This window comes from Pyrus communis, chromosome 1 (assembly GCF_963583255.1).
Source record: "Pyrus communis chromosome 1, drPyrComm1.1, whole genome shotgun sequence".
In the NCBI taxonomy this organism is placed as follows: domain Eukaryota; kingdom Viridiplantae; phylum Streptophyta; class Magnoliopsida; order Rosales; family Rosaceae; genus Pyrus; species Pyrus communis.
This window is the reverse complement of record NC_084803.1, coordinates 12,886,009-12,899,757: the sequence shown is the minus strand read 5'-3', so window position 1 is coordinate 12,899,757 and position 13,749 is coordinate 12,886,009. Positions and strand designations below refer to the sequence as shown.

Sequence of the window (13,749 nt, the reverse complement as noted above, 5' to 3'; positions counted from 1 at the left end):
GGTGCTTCTACCTGAAGTTTCCTCTAGAGTTTTTTTTATTTGTTTCTTTTTATAATATGTTTTTTTGCATAAGTTGTAATTAAAAGGGGTGGTGGTGGTCCATTAAGTATACTGCTTATTTGCCTTGCACATCAAGCAACCTTCTAATGCCTCTCTCTCTCTCTCTCTCTCTCTCTCTCTGCAACATTCATGGCCAAAGCATCATGATCAGCACTCCAGCTCAATACCCATGTGAGCACCAATCATCTTTTGTTTCTCTACAATATATCTTTTGAACAATTTTTTGGCTTTATTATATATGCCTCACAACTAAAACTTTTGTAGGAAAATAAAAAAATAGTGGGACTGTAAAATTCCTGATTTCGTCTCTATCACTCAAAGTTTCTGCTGCCACGTATATATATATATATATATATATATATATATATATATATATATATATGTACAAGTATATCTATCTTTATTTTTTTTCTTTCTTTTTTGTCATGAATTTAAATACCTTTGTTGACATCCACCTATTACCAAAAATACCAAACCATTGTTTTATAAGTATAAACATATGTATATATTATAAGTTTCTTGTTTAAAACTTTATACGTACTACTCAAAGCTAGACTAAAAAAATGAGGAGGGTTAAAATCAGGATGTAATGAGATAGTAAAAAATTGCTCTAATTATCAAAACACTCTACCAATTGCTACTTAATTATACATTCAATATATATATATATATATATATATATATATATATATATATATCTTTGTTTTTTTCTTTTTATTTTGTCCGCCTTTTACCATGAAAATACCAACCATTATTTTATACATATAGACACATATATATTAGGGCTCCTATATACTATAATATTATACGTATAAATCAATTTTTTCAATAAATATATATAAATATTGCAAAGATGGGTTCATCTGCTTTTGTATTTGTGCCTTAGTAACAGCTGTGAAGGCTGTTTCTTGCCTTTTGCTTTTGTAGTCAAGGCTCTCTAGCTTTCTTTAGAGCAAAACCAACTTGGTTTTCTTTCTCTCTTTCTATCCTCTTCTCGTATCTCTCTCTCTCTCTCTCTCTCTCTCTCTCTCTCTCTCTCTCTCTGTCAAACCGCCTAGCAAATAAGGCTTTAAGGGCTTAAAGGTGGTATGCAGTTAGGGGTTTGAGGACAACTTTTCCTTCTTTTTCTCACTGCCCCTTCAGTTAAAGTAGAGAGGGAAACTCTCATCTCTCTCTCTCTGGTGTTTTCCATGGTTAAAGCAGGTTTATAGCTCAATCTCTCACTGTGACAGTTTCTTTCCTTTTCTCTCCCTAGCTTACCTCAGATCCCTCTTCTCTCCTCCTCACTGATTTTCCTCAATCAAAATATCTGTATTTCTGTCTTGGGTTTCATATATCTCACTTGGGTTCTGCAAAAATCCCACCTTTTCATATTAATTGGATTCGGCAAAGGGAGAAAACTTTACAAGCTTTCAAAACTTGTTTACGATATTTTGCTTCCTTTCTGCATTAGCTTGATGAAGCTGTTCTTCTTGCTTGATATTTAGTTCGTATTTCGATCCTCAATCAAATTCCCAGAATCAATCCAAAAAAAATATATATATATATATATATATATATATTATATCAAATATATGTTTTTCATTACTCTTTTTTAAGAGTACCCTTTTGTGCATACAGTTCATCAGCAGATCTCAATCAAATTTGTGTATGATTTGTGTATAGAGAGAAAGCGGCTGGGATATGAGCAGCAGGCGTTTTTACAAGGATGACGAAAATTTCGCAGAAGACGGTATGTTGATGAGTTTGAGAGAAAGAAGAAGATAGCATTTCATTTGAAAAGAGCAATGAGTAAGAGTAATTTGGGGTCCATCAGAAGTTCTGATCTCATTGATGCAAAGCTTGAAGAGCATCAGATGTGCGGATCCAAGCAGTGTCCCGGTTGTGGACACAAACTCGAAGGAAAGCCGGTACGAGTAAATCATATTAATCCAACAATTAATATTCTTAGCTTGGCATATGAAGAATTATGGTTCTTGCATAATATTGTTTGATAGTAATTATTTTGAAAATGGAGTAAAATTTTATGCTAATATAAAAAGGGTCCATCTTTATCTTTTACTTTAATTTGTTTGTTCTCTTTTTTATGGGTGCTTTAATTCAATATTTTTAGTTGAAATAAAATTAAATGGAGCTAATTTGCTTGCAGGACTGGTTAGGTCTACCAGCAGGAGTGAAATTTGATCCAACAGACCAAGAACTAATTGAACACCTTGAAGCAAAGGTAGAAGCCAAAGACTCCAAATCTCACCCTTTGATTGATGAATTCATCCCTACAATTGAAGGAGAAGATGGGATTTGTTACACCCATCCTGAAAAACTTCCAGGTAAAAATATTTGAATATTAGTCTCTATCTCTATCTCTATCTCTCTCTCTCTCTCTCTCTCTCTCTCTCTCTCTCTCTCTCTCTCAAATTAGTGAAGTTGAAATAGTATGATTGGCAATTTGCAGTTAGTTTGTTGCTTACCATACACTACTTCAGCTGGTTATGACTTAATTGAAAGAAGCTAAATATTGTATCACATTTTGTCACACCTAAGTCAACCTAACCTTTTGATTTGGCAATAATATTAATTTCTTGTTCACATTATTTCTTGCAATAGGAGTCACAAGAGATGGGTTGAGCAGGCACTTCTTCCATAGGCCATCAAAAGCCTACACAACTGGGACAAGAAAGAGAAGAAAAATCCAAACAGAATGTGACTTGCAAGGAGGGGAAACAAGGTGGCACAAGACAGGCAAGACCAGGCCAGTCATGGTGAACGGAAAACAAAAAGGCTGCAAGAAAATTCTAGTGCTCTACACTAACTTTGGGAAAAACCGAAAACCTGAAAAAACGAATTGGGTGATGCACCAATACCATCTTGGGCAGCATGAGGAGGAGAAAGAAGGAGAGCTTGTGGTGTCAAAGATATTCTATCAGACTCAGCCAAGGCAATGCAACTGGTCTGATAGAGCTAGTGCGACAACTGGAGAAGGAAGCAGTGATATTATGGCTACTAATAGCAGAAGAGATAGTGGGAGTGGGAGTTGTTCTTCTAAGGAAATATTACCTTCTCATCCTCATAGAGATCATGATCAAATGGCGGCAACAGCAATAGCTGCGGTTGCTGCTGCTGCTCCAATTTCAAGCTACAGTGGCATTGACATTCATCAGTTGAAATCAGACCACTTCAGCTTTGGCCCCTTCAGAAAAAGCTTTGATGAGGTAATTAACAATTATAATTACATCAATCATATAAATGCTTTCTGCATCTTCAACTTCAAAACAATTAAATTAAAATTTAATAAGATAAATTTTATTAAATAATGTTTGTATTTACACATCACGTTTCACATTATGTCGCCTAAAACCGTGATAAGACTAGCTTATTCATTATTAAATTAAACACTTAAAACAAATTTTTCATATATGCATCTAAATACTTTCCAAAAATTTAATTAGCCATATGTGGTAATAATAAAAATGTTTTCTATATGCTGTCATTTTCTTCATAACCCATTGCTTGCAATTGCGGCATTACAAATTTCATGTACCACTCTTGATTTCATTTCTCAGCTAATAAAACTAGTTTACATACCAAAATGGTCCAGACTGAAATCAAATTTCAAGCTGCTCGACTAATAAACACACACAGAAATAAATAAAACAAAGAAAAGATTAATAAGAAAATGAAGTGAATAAAATGTGGTTGATATAAAAAAGACATGGTAGCGGATTTGTTCATGGGGGTATCCATTTGCAGGTGGGGATAGGAGGAGAGGCGTCGACGGCAAGGGAAAGACCAGAAACTGGCACGTGCGAAGAGATACAAGAGCAGCACCAGAGATCAGTAGCAGTACAGCGTCGTCATCATCATCATCATCATATGGGCCATGAACTAGTACCTGATCATCAGCAGCAGCATCAACATGAACATCAACAGCAGCAGCAGCAACTGCACCATCATCAACAAATTGCAACAGCTACAGCTTTCCACATCAATCGCCCTTCACATCCCATTTCCACCATCATCTCTCCATCTCCTCTCCACCACACCTCCATCATTCTTGATCAGGACTCCTACTCCCGGTTGATACTTCAAAACGAAAATTTCCAGGTAATATTCCATCAAACCCCATATCTTCGTACTATCACAAGTAACCCAAGCTAGCTAGCATATATAAGTATACATAATGAAGCAATATATTTGACATGCTATAAAAATTGAACTAATCACTTTTTCACCCTACTCCACTATCATTTGAATTAGAGCTCATCACCAGTAATCAGCTGGTGTATTTATTCTAGTTGGTTTAGTTTTACATTTGTTCATTTGTTAGTGGTCACATGTTATAATTACTTGGTGCATACACTTGTGTTCACTCTGTGTGCGTAGTTCCTTATCTACTCACTTGTGACCGTATTTTACAGTATAAATTTTATAAATGAAACTGTTTATTCTTTAGTATCATTATATGAAGATTATCTCTGTAAAAGATCAACCAAGTTGGAAATCACTTAGTCATTCATTTAAATAAGATAAATAGATCACGAGAATAGTACTTGTTATCAAAACCGTTAGATACAAATATTGTCATCAATTTACAATATGCCGCCAAACTTTCATTGAAAATATATTCCTCAACCAAACAAAGAAAGGAAGGAGGAAGTAAAAAACTGGGTCAATAACTCGAACTGAGTTGCACCTGCCCGTTATCACATGACCAAACCCTAGCGTCTATGCCATGCTGTACTGTACATGTGGCAAACCAATCTCTGGGGTAGCTTTTAGTGTTTGCTAAATTGCAAACAATGAAACTGTCATTTCACTTTTTAATCCTTGAAGACAACATCATTAAGATGTGCACTTTTTTATTTATTTAATTTATATGTTTTTGGTTTGTTTGTCGTTAATTTATATATTGCATTTATCTATCAATAAACAGGCACAGCAACAACAACAGCAGCATCAACAGCAGCAACACCACAACCAACAACAGCATCATAAAATGGGAGATAGGTCTGCATCTGGTTTGGAGGAACTAATAATGGGCTGCACTTCCAGCAGTAGTAATATCAAAGAAGTGAGTACATATATCAACTTTTTTACTCTGAATTTCATGACCTTTGTTTTGTCATAATACAAACTAATTACAAGACAAAAAGAAGGAAAAAGTAAGCAAAGGATCATTAGAAAGAACCAAAAGCAACAAAGACCAATTTATTTATTACTATTAATTTAAATTAAAGATAGAGAGAAGCCAAAGCCTTTTTGCCCTTTTCTCTTTATCTTTTTTTTTTTTTTTTGGCCTTATCATTTACAAGTTTTGGAGGTTTTATAATCCTCCCCCAAAAGAAAAAAGGACGGTAGACACTTAGCATATCTAGACTCTAAGGGCTATACAGAATATAATCTTTTTTGCCACCTGACTGTAAAGCCGTCATTATGTTGAATAATTTCAAACCGAAATTCAAAACACAAAACCTTTATTACCCACCATTTTATTCTTAAATGAGGTAGTAAAAAACATAATAGGATCAAACCCTAACAACATATAAAGAATATATTTATTAAATTATATAGTGAGAGACCAATGTACATTGTGAAAACGACCGGCTTTCTATTGAACTCAAGTAGAAACTCTCTTTTTCACTTTTAGAAAACAAAGGTAGTGATAGCCCTGGACTCTGGTTCTCTGCTAATTGTAATTATAATTTTACAGGAAATTATTTGTTGCAAAATTATCAGAAAATTAACTTTTTAGAAACCCTAATTAGTTCTAATTATTAATCTAAACGTGGCAAGCTTGCAATTAATTTTGTTGCAGGAGTCATCCATGCCAAACCCTCAAGAGGCAGAGTGGATGAAGTACTCTTCCTTCTGGCCTGACCCTGACAACCCAGATCATCATGGGTAGAAGAGCACACAAAAAAGAAATATATTAATAGAGAGAGAATAATAAACTCACCGTCATCGATCACAGTCACAGTCACAGACAACATCATTGTCATCAATCATCATTTGTTTCCCACCACCATCCCTCGTGAAGTTGCTTTCGAACGTGAGAAGCAAAGAAGTTATAACCATCCATGGTTTCGTTTGGTCACCAACTTTTTTCTTTCTTCTCTCTCTCGGCTTTCAACTGAACTAACTGAGCAAACGGTCCAATGTTGGAAAGGAAAGATAGGAGAGGAGAAAGGAAAAAAGGGCGGAAAAGTAAAAGAAAAGAAAAAAAAGAAATGAAGGAAAGGCTGCATGCTGCTCTCTCTTCTGACAAAATAGAAGGAGAAACCGAAGACCCAAAGCAAATCCATTGCTATTCTCTTCGTGCATGAAAATCATCACCACTATCATTGCACAATATCATCTTTATGGGCTATATCTTATTATTATTTTATTTTATTTTTTAAATGTTTGTAGAATGTTTCTTTTTTCTTGTTCTTTTACAGAAAAAAAAAATACCAAAGAGTTTGCGCCAACTAATGCAACATATACTTTGTTAATTGTGCTCTAGCTTTGGTCAGTGGCTTTGTTAGTAAAATATCAATAGGGTTTCACATTTTTTCTCTTCATAGAAATGTAAATGTGTTATTATATTAAGACAACACAGTATCTTTTTTTCATAGTGCTTTGCTTTTTGTCCACTTCTTTCAAGTTTCAATGTTATTGGAAAATAAATCCATAGAAACCAAAAAGAAAAAGGAGAAGAAAATTAAGAAAAGTATAACACATAAGGAACTAATTCTTAATGATGTCATGAGATATATTTGCAATTGTTTTACTCCTATGGTATATGGATAACTTCAAGATATATCTGGGACTAATTTGATAACCATTTTTATTTTTTATTTTTCAGTTTTTAGTTTCACATTTTTTTTTTTAAATGGTTATCATATGATTCATTAATTTTTTTTTTTTTTTTTTTTTATGTTTTCCATTTTCTTTCGTGATGTATATACGCATATATCTTAAATATTTGCTAGTAAAGATCAAATTATCTGGATGGCTTCCAATTATCAACAAATGCGAAGAGATTTCTGGTTCATATACTATTGTCTTGTGTGCTTGCATTGCTCTAGAATCCAGATGTTTTCCCATTATGAAAAGGAAGTTTGCTTTCTATTTTTGTTAGGACAGAAACTTTACACTGTCATGCCACCAATTATGTGGCTCCCTACTTAACTCTTAAAATTAATTAGGATAATTACATTTTATGTCACTTCTTAATAAGTGATCCAAATGGAATATATACACATCTTAGTGGAAGTTGCACCCTAATTGGTCTTCTTTTATGAAAACAATGATATCACTATTGGTGGATTTCGAAGTCGAAGTGCATGCATGGTTTTTATGCTTTCTCTTAAAGGCCGTACCATAAGTGGTTTTCCAATATTTGAACTACTTAGCCACTAAAAAGGAAGTGAAGTGGGGTTCAGCTAAAATATAATTTTTTATTAGAAATTAATTTGGAATCTTAGCTAGTATAATATATAGTAACAATGAGTTCACAATTTTAGTCGGTCTCTCCGTTGTTTAATTAATTTGTTACTTGAGGGCTTTCTTTGTTGCTTTATTCTATTCCATATTCGATCTTTTTCAGCAGTATTATAGAGTAAAGATATGTTTCTCCCTCTCTAATTAGCTAGAGAGAGGAGAGAGAGAGAGAGAGAGAGAGAGAGAGTAACGTGCATGCGATCTTTATTTTCATGGGACGTGCATGAAAATTGAAATAAAGGTTAAAACAACGTGGAGGATAATTAAGCAGCTTCATCGTAGTTTCTGAAGGGAATAAAGAGGAACCAAGAATTAGACAAGAATAAACTTTAGTACTTGCAAAATGACCAACATCTCCTGATCGAGCCCTTATTCCCAATTACCCTGATTATACAAATACAATGGCTCTGAAATATGGATAATACTTGTACTGTTTTGGGTACCTACTTTTTTCCCTCACTTACAAGTTGTAATTAAAGAATCTTTACCGTCCGAATATCACAATCGAAACCAATCATTCTCTTTATCATCGTCTAATTTGGAGATCATTTAGTCATCCATATGTATCAAATCAATCAACGGTTTTGATAACAAGTAGCATCCTCATGAAAAACCTTCAATTTTTTTTTATGCATTCTCTTTGTCATCATCTAAAGATCATATTTGCAAAATAGTATTCAATTTGGAGATTGTTTAGTCATCCCTATGTGTCAAACTAATCAACAGTTTTGATAACAAGTAGCATCCTCATGAAAAACCGTCTATTTTTTTATGCATATGAATGTGGCTAAAAGATCTCCAAATTGAATAATTTTTTACATATTTGATATTTAGATGATGGTAAAGTAAATGAACAATTTGGATTATGATCAATATTCAGACAATAAAAATTCGTTAATTGTAAGAGAAAGAGGGGAGAGGGGACAAGTAGGTTCCCATAGGGGAAAACAGAAACATTATCTCTGAAATATATGTATTTTTTAATTTTATATAAAATACATTTATGAACTTGTAAATTGGCATATCCACTGGCACATATTTATCGTATACAAACTAAAAATACCCGACAGCATATATATTCATACGAATATTGTCCCAATCTAGCTAATACAATTTATATAGGGTGACTTTAGATGCGGTCTCTATTGATCAACATTCTTTGATTGAAACCTTGTTGGTTTTTTATTTTTTATTGAATTCCCTGAAATTAATGCAATAATGCATTTCTATGTAGGTTATTATAATTTTTAAATTAAAATTTGATATTTGTAGTTATTTATATTAATGAGATTTTAAATAGAATCCATAATTTGTTGAAAATATTAAAAGAAGTTATACTTAAATAAAACCCATGATTTGTCATTACTTATATTAATGACATTTTACATACAAAAAATTGGTAATTTTTATACGATGCATTTTACATACAAAAAGTTGGTACATTTTATACAAAAAAAAAAAAAAAAAAGTGATACGTTTTATATAATGGTTACATTTCGTATATATATAAAAATAAAAAATAAAAAATAAAAAATAAAAAACAATGGGTACATTTTACACAAAAGAGATGGTACTTACAAAAAAAAAAGTTCGGTACATTTTACATATAACAAAGTGACACATTTTTAAAGACAAATGGGTACTTATTAATAAATTATGGATACAAATAAAAGGTCAAAAAAAACAATATGAGTACAAATAAAAGTTTGAAAAATATGGACACAAAAAGAAATTAATATATGGTTACAAACTAAAACTGAATAGAAAATTGGCACAATTTAAAAAAAAGGGTTGCAAATTAAAATGGGTACAAACTAAAAATAAAAATATATGACACAAAATTTAGCCATAAATATAAATATACCAAATGTAACGTTTCTAACACTAAATGAATAATTTAAAAATAAAATTTAATTATCTTGCTATGTAAAATATTTTATTATTGAATTAATTAATGATGTTTATTAAAACCAAGGGACCTTGATTAAAATTTGAAAAGAAATAAGGTTTCAATCAATTAATGGAGTTGAAAATATAGGAATGAGAACCTAATTTCTTCATTTATATATGGAAACTTAGTTTATGTGCGCGGTACTATATTTATTTGCTATTGTATCAGAATAAGATCGAGGGGTTTATGAGTTGCAGCTGGAGATTCAACACTGTTTATGAGTTTAGTACGTACAGGTAGGGTTAGCACATAGCGGTAGCAAGTATATATATATTGAGATTTGTTGGTGTCTAGAGATTTGGTCCCATAAAGAAGTTGCAGGAAGAATTGTGGGTGGTGGGTAGTGCAAGGACGAATATCACAACATGGCCAAACTCACCCTTTTTGGGATATATTCTTCCACAACGTCCCACCACCTCTTTTTATTTGCTTTTCATTTTTCATATAAAACACACACACATATATGGTCCACTACTGCTTCTGCTTCTGCTTATTCTAGGCTCATATACATATCATTTGGGGATCGATCTTCAAGTAATTGCAGAAATGCATGACTATCTTTAGTTTGGAGGGTTACTTAAGCGTATGGTGCATGAGTGCAACTCTTAAGCAGTTACTTTATGGGCTAGTTTGGTATTGCTATACTTTAAAAAAAAAAAAAAAAATACTTCTGCTGTGTTGTAAGAATAAACAATTGTAAAATAAAGCAATTGAGTGTTTGATAAACTTTTTTTTTTTTTTTTAAAGTGCTCTTAAGTGTAAAGATGTTTGGTAAACTTTTATACAAAGCTACTGTAACTATGTCAAATGACAAAAATGAGTATGATATTAAATGTAAAATAAGAATAATTTTATTTATATTTGACAAAAAATAAAGAATAATAATTGTATTTATTATTTTATTTATTAATACTCTCTCTAGAGTCTCCTCCCTTTATTCTCTCCATATGCATCGACTAGACTTTTCCAAAAACCAAAACAAATCTCTCTAGAAGTCTCCCCCACTACCCCAATTTTCTCAGTTTTTATTTTTTCTGCTCCATCTTCTTCTTTTTTATTTTCATCTCCATGGATTTCGAAGGCACCAACGCTGTGATTATGCCGTCTTTGATGGGTTGTTCCTCAATCTCTCTCACCTGTCTCACTGCATTTTTCTTCCTCATTTTCTTCGTCTGGGCAATCTAGGCTCTCCTAATTTGCAGAAATATGAAGATCAGTCTCCTATAAGCGGTGCAATCTGGGAAATCTGGGCAAGTTCGCAATGCCAAAACCGAATCTGAATCCGAGTTTGGTTATCACTGGAAAATATGGTGGTGTTTCTCGATGTGATTTTGTCAGCATGGGAGTGAGAGAGGACGAACGATATATGGGTGAAAGGACAGAGACATAAACAATGTCGTAGGGTATGGAATCAAAGGTCAATAACGATGATTGCTGAAGGTGGGAGTGAACAGTGTTGTGGCAGAGTTCACGAGGACGATCTCCCAATTGAAGTCGGCGACGTCTTCCAGTTGGTATTATGTGTACTCTATTTAATTGTTTAAGGCCATTTTGGGTATTTGAAAGTTTCATTAAAGGACTCGTCGCCTCTTGCAAATTAGGTTTGCCCTGAAGCTGTGGAAGCAAAAAAAGCTGGTTTTTCAAAGCTAGCTTTTGCTGCTTCTGTTTTTTGGTTTTTTTCATCCAAAACTGTGAAAAAATAATAATAAAAAATAAAAATAAAAATAAAAAACTGAAGTTGAAAGTTTACCAAACACAAAAAAGCTCCCAGCTTTTTTTGATACCCGCTTTTTTCAAAAGCATCTCAGTACCAAACCAGTACTATATCTTAGGGATTTAAGTAATGACAACTTTTCATCATATGTAATTAATATTGCCGTTTTGCAGATAAGTATATACGATATTGGGTAGGAGAATTTGATACATAATATTGAAGGAAACATGACTAAATCCTCTTAACTACGTGAATTACAATGCTCATATTTTTTCCAGATTAATTTAACATTAGAATAGCGTTCCATGCATGGACGATTTGTATGCATAAAATATGGAAATTAGAGTTGGGATGGAAGGATGAACAACACAGATATGGTTTGTTAATTTACATAAAAAATGGATCTACAATTATGTTGTGAATACGGTATCAGATATAAACACCAGAGTTTTGTGTGTATATATACAGATACAAAATGGACTAAAGTTGAAAAGGAGCTTTCTTTGAAAAGCAAATGAGGGCCCAATTAGATCACATCAATTTAAGCTAGAGAAGTGTTTATAATAAAGTATCGTCGATATGTAACTGGTACGGACTGAATGGGCAGTGTCCCATTGGACAAATAATAGAATGTAGGGCTTATGGATGTTGAAAACAATGCTCTAATAATAATTAATAATAATAATTGTATATATTCTAGGATAGGGTTTGGATAAGACTGAAAAGAGACATGTATGAACTGCCAAACTTTGAGTGCTTATAACGTATGTAAGATCGTCTGCAAACATCGATTGGAAGGAAAGCATGTATATGTATGTAATGGAAAAGAGTTTCAAATCAATCATATGCCTGTTATGAAATTAAGCAACTAGCTAAACAATATATGATTAATATGTAGCAAACATTAGAAACTGCATTAACAAAGGAACTAGTTTATAATTCTAAGGGTATGTTTAGAAGTGTCTTTATAATTCTAAGTAATCCCTTTAACAACGTTTCATAAAAAAGTTTAAGAAAAAAATCATTTTTCAATTTTCATCATAGTTCTTGGAAGCATTTGGATTTAAGTTTTTTGACGTATCTATAACAATAACGCTTATAAACTGAAATGTACTATATGAGCTGAATGTTAACCAGCATGTGCTTAATGGGTCTTGCACCATGGACCTGAAGTCCATAAATCATAAATGATTTATATTATATTTCTTAATGCACAAGGAAAAGATCTTACAAATTAAAACGAACAAACGTATTTTTCTTACTAGCTTAGTTGATATTGTGCAGTTTTGAAAAAACATTATTAAACTTAAGTTCGTGAAATTTTTGCCGCACAAAAGTTTCATAAAACTCATACAGAACAATCCATAGTTGTTCTTACCACTGAAAATATATAATGGCTTTTAATATCTGTTATGGGCCGCTAGTATTCATTTTTTGTTTTTATTTTTTTTACAATATAAGAATTCAATAAAATTCACTTATGGAACTTAAGGTATGATCGCTTTTAAATGACTAATATTTTTCATACTGCACATACAAATGATCTTATCAAAACTCAAAAGTTGCATTTTTCACAAAAATGATAAGTTATAACTCTTAGTTTACAGTTCTTTTATGCAAAAATTGTAGAAAGACCATCAAAAGACCAATTTCCATGGCATTTAGCTTTAATAATTATCAATAATACTTTTCTAACTCAATAAATGATAAGCCACTTCCCACTTATAAGAATTTCTATTTTACACACAAAGTTTTTGCCAAAACAACATTTTAGCGTGCTTAATCTTTTTTTCCAATTAGTTTGCTCTTCCAAACCCTACTACATTGGATATATATAGAATAAAAAAGTAGGGTTGGAATTTTGTCTTGAAGATCTTACAAATTAAAACTCGACAATCGTATTTTTTACGAGAAAGGAAATAGAAACGGTCATGTTTGAAAATCGATGTCAATCGTTTGATAAGGATTCAACGGTTGAAAGATCATTATTTACAAAAGCATAAAGAGTTTAGCAGCTTGTTGGAAAAGCAAAGCAACAAATGCGAAGAAACATAACATACATGTCCTCTTCAATAATCTCATCCTACAGATAAATACCTCGCTTTTCATGATTTAAAAAGATAACTGCAGAAATTTTCTCGAGACCACAATGTAAATGCGGATGTTCTTTGTTTCTAAGAAATCTGTTTCGAGAGTTGCAAAGGTTCAAATGCGGATTGCCCTTCAATTTCCTGCAGGTTAACTCTTAATAATGGAATTCTTGTGTCAAATAAGTACATCATCACGGACTAATTACACTTACAGGGATTTGAGAAACTTCAATTCTTCCAGGAACAGAGGCATTGGCCTGGTTAAGTTATTGTTCGACAAATCTCTGGGACAAAAAGCATTATAGTTAGTATGTTCTGCAGGATATTAAAGTGAATAGCTTCAGCAAGATGAGTCTTTATGGAAGCAAAAGTGAAGAACAACTACAAGGACTCAAGCGATGACAGCTTGGCAATGGAAGCAGCTATTATCCAATTCAAATTGCTTGAACTCAAGT

General features: G+C 32.5%; 1 protein-coding gene across 1 annotated transcript; it reads left to right on the top strand.

The window, feature by feature from the left end:
- The first annotated feature begins 1,215 nt into the window (after nt 1–1,215).
- LOC137715762 (NAC domain-containing protein 75-like) lies at nt 1,216–6,566 on the top strand. Its single transcript, XM_068455110.1, has 6 exons — nt 1,216–1,970; nt 2,210–2,387; nt 2,665–3,269; nt 3,808–4,161; nt 4,991–5,128; nt 5,873–6,566. The coding sequence occupies exons 1-6, from the start codon at nt 1,848–1,850 to the stop codon at nt 5,960–5,962; spliced, it is 1,488 nt and encodes a 495-aa protein (XP_068311211.1). The 5' UTR covers nt 1,216–1,847; the 3' UTR covers nt 5,963–6,566.
- The last annotated feature ends 7,183 nt before the right edge of the window (nt 6,567–13,749 follow it).

Coding starts and splice junctions, on each gene's coding strand:
- LOC137715762 (XM_068455110.1), top strand. CDS start 1,848: ATGAGTAAGAGTAATTTGGGGTCCATCAGAAGTTCTGATCTCATTGAT. Junction 2,388..2,664: donor CCATCCTGAAAAACTTCCAG/GTAAAAATATTT, acceptor TTCTTGCAATAG/GAGTCACAAGAGATGGGTTG. Junction 4,162..4,990: donor TTCAAAACGAAAATTTCCAG/GTAATATTCCAT, acceptor ATCAATAAACAG/GCACAGCAACAACAACAGCA.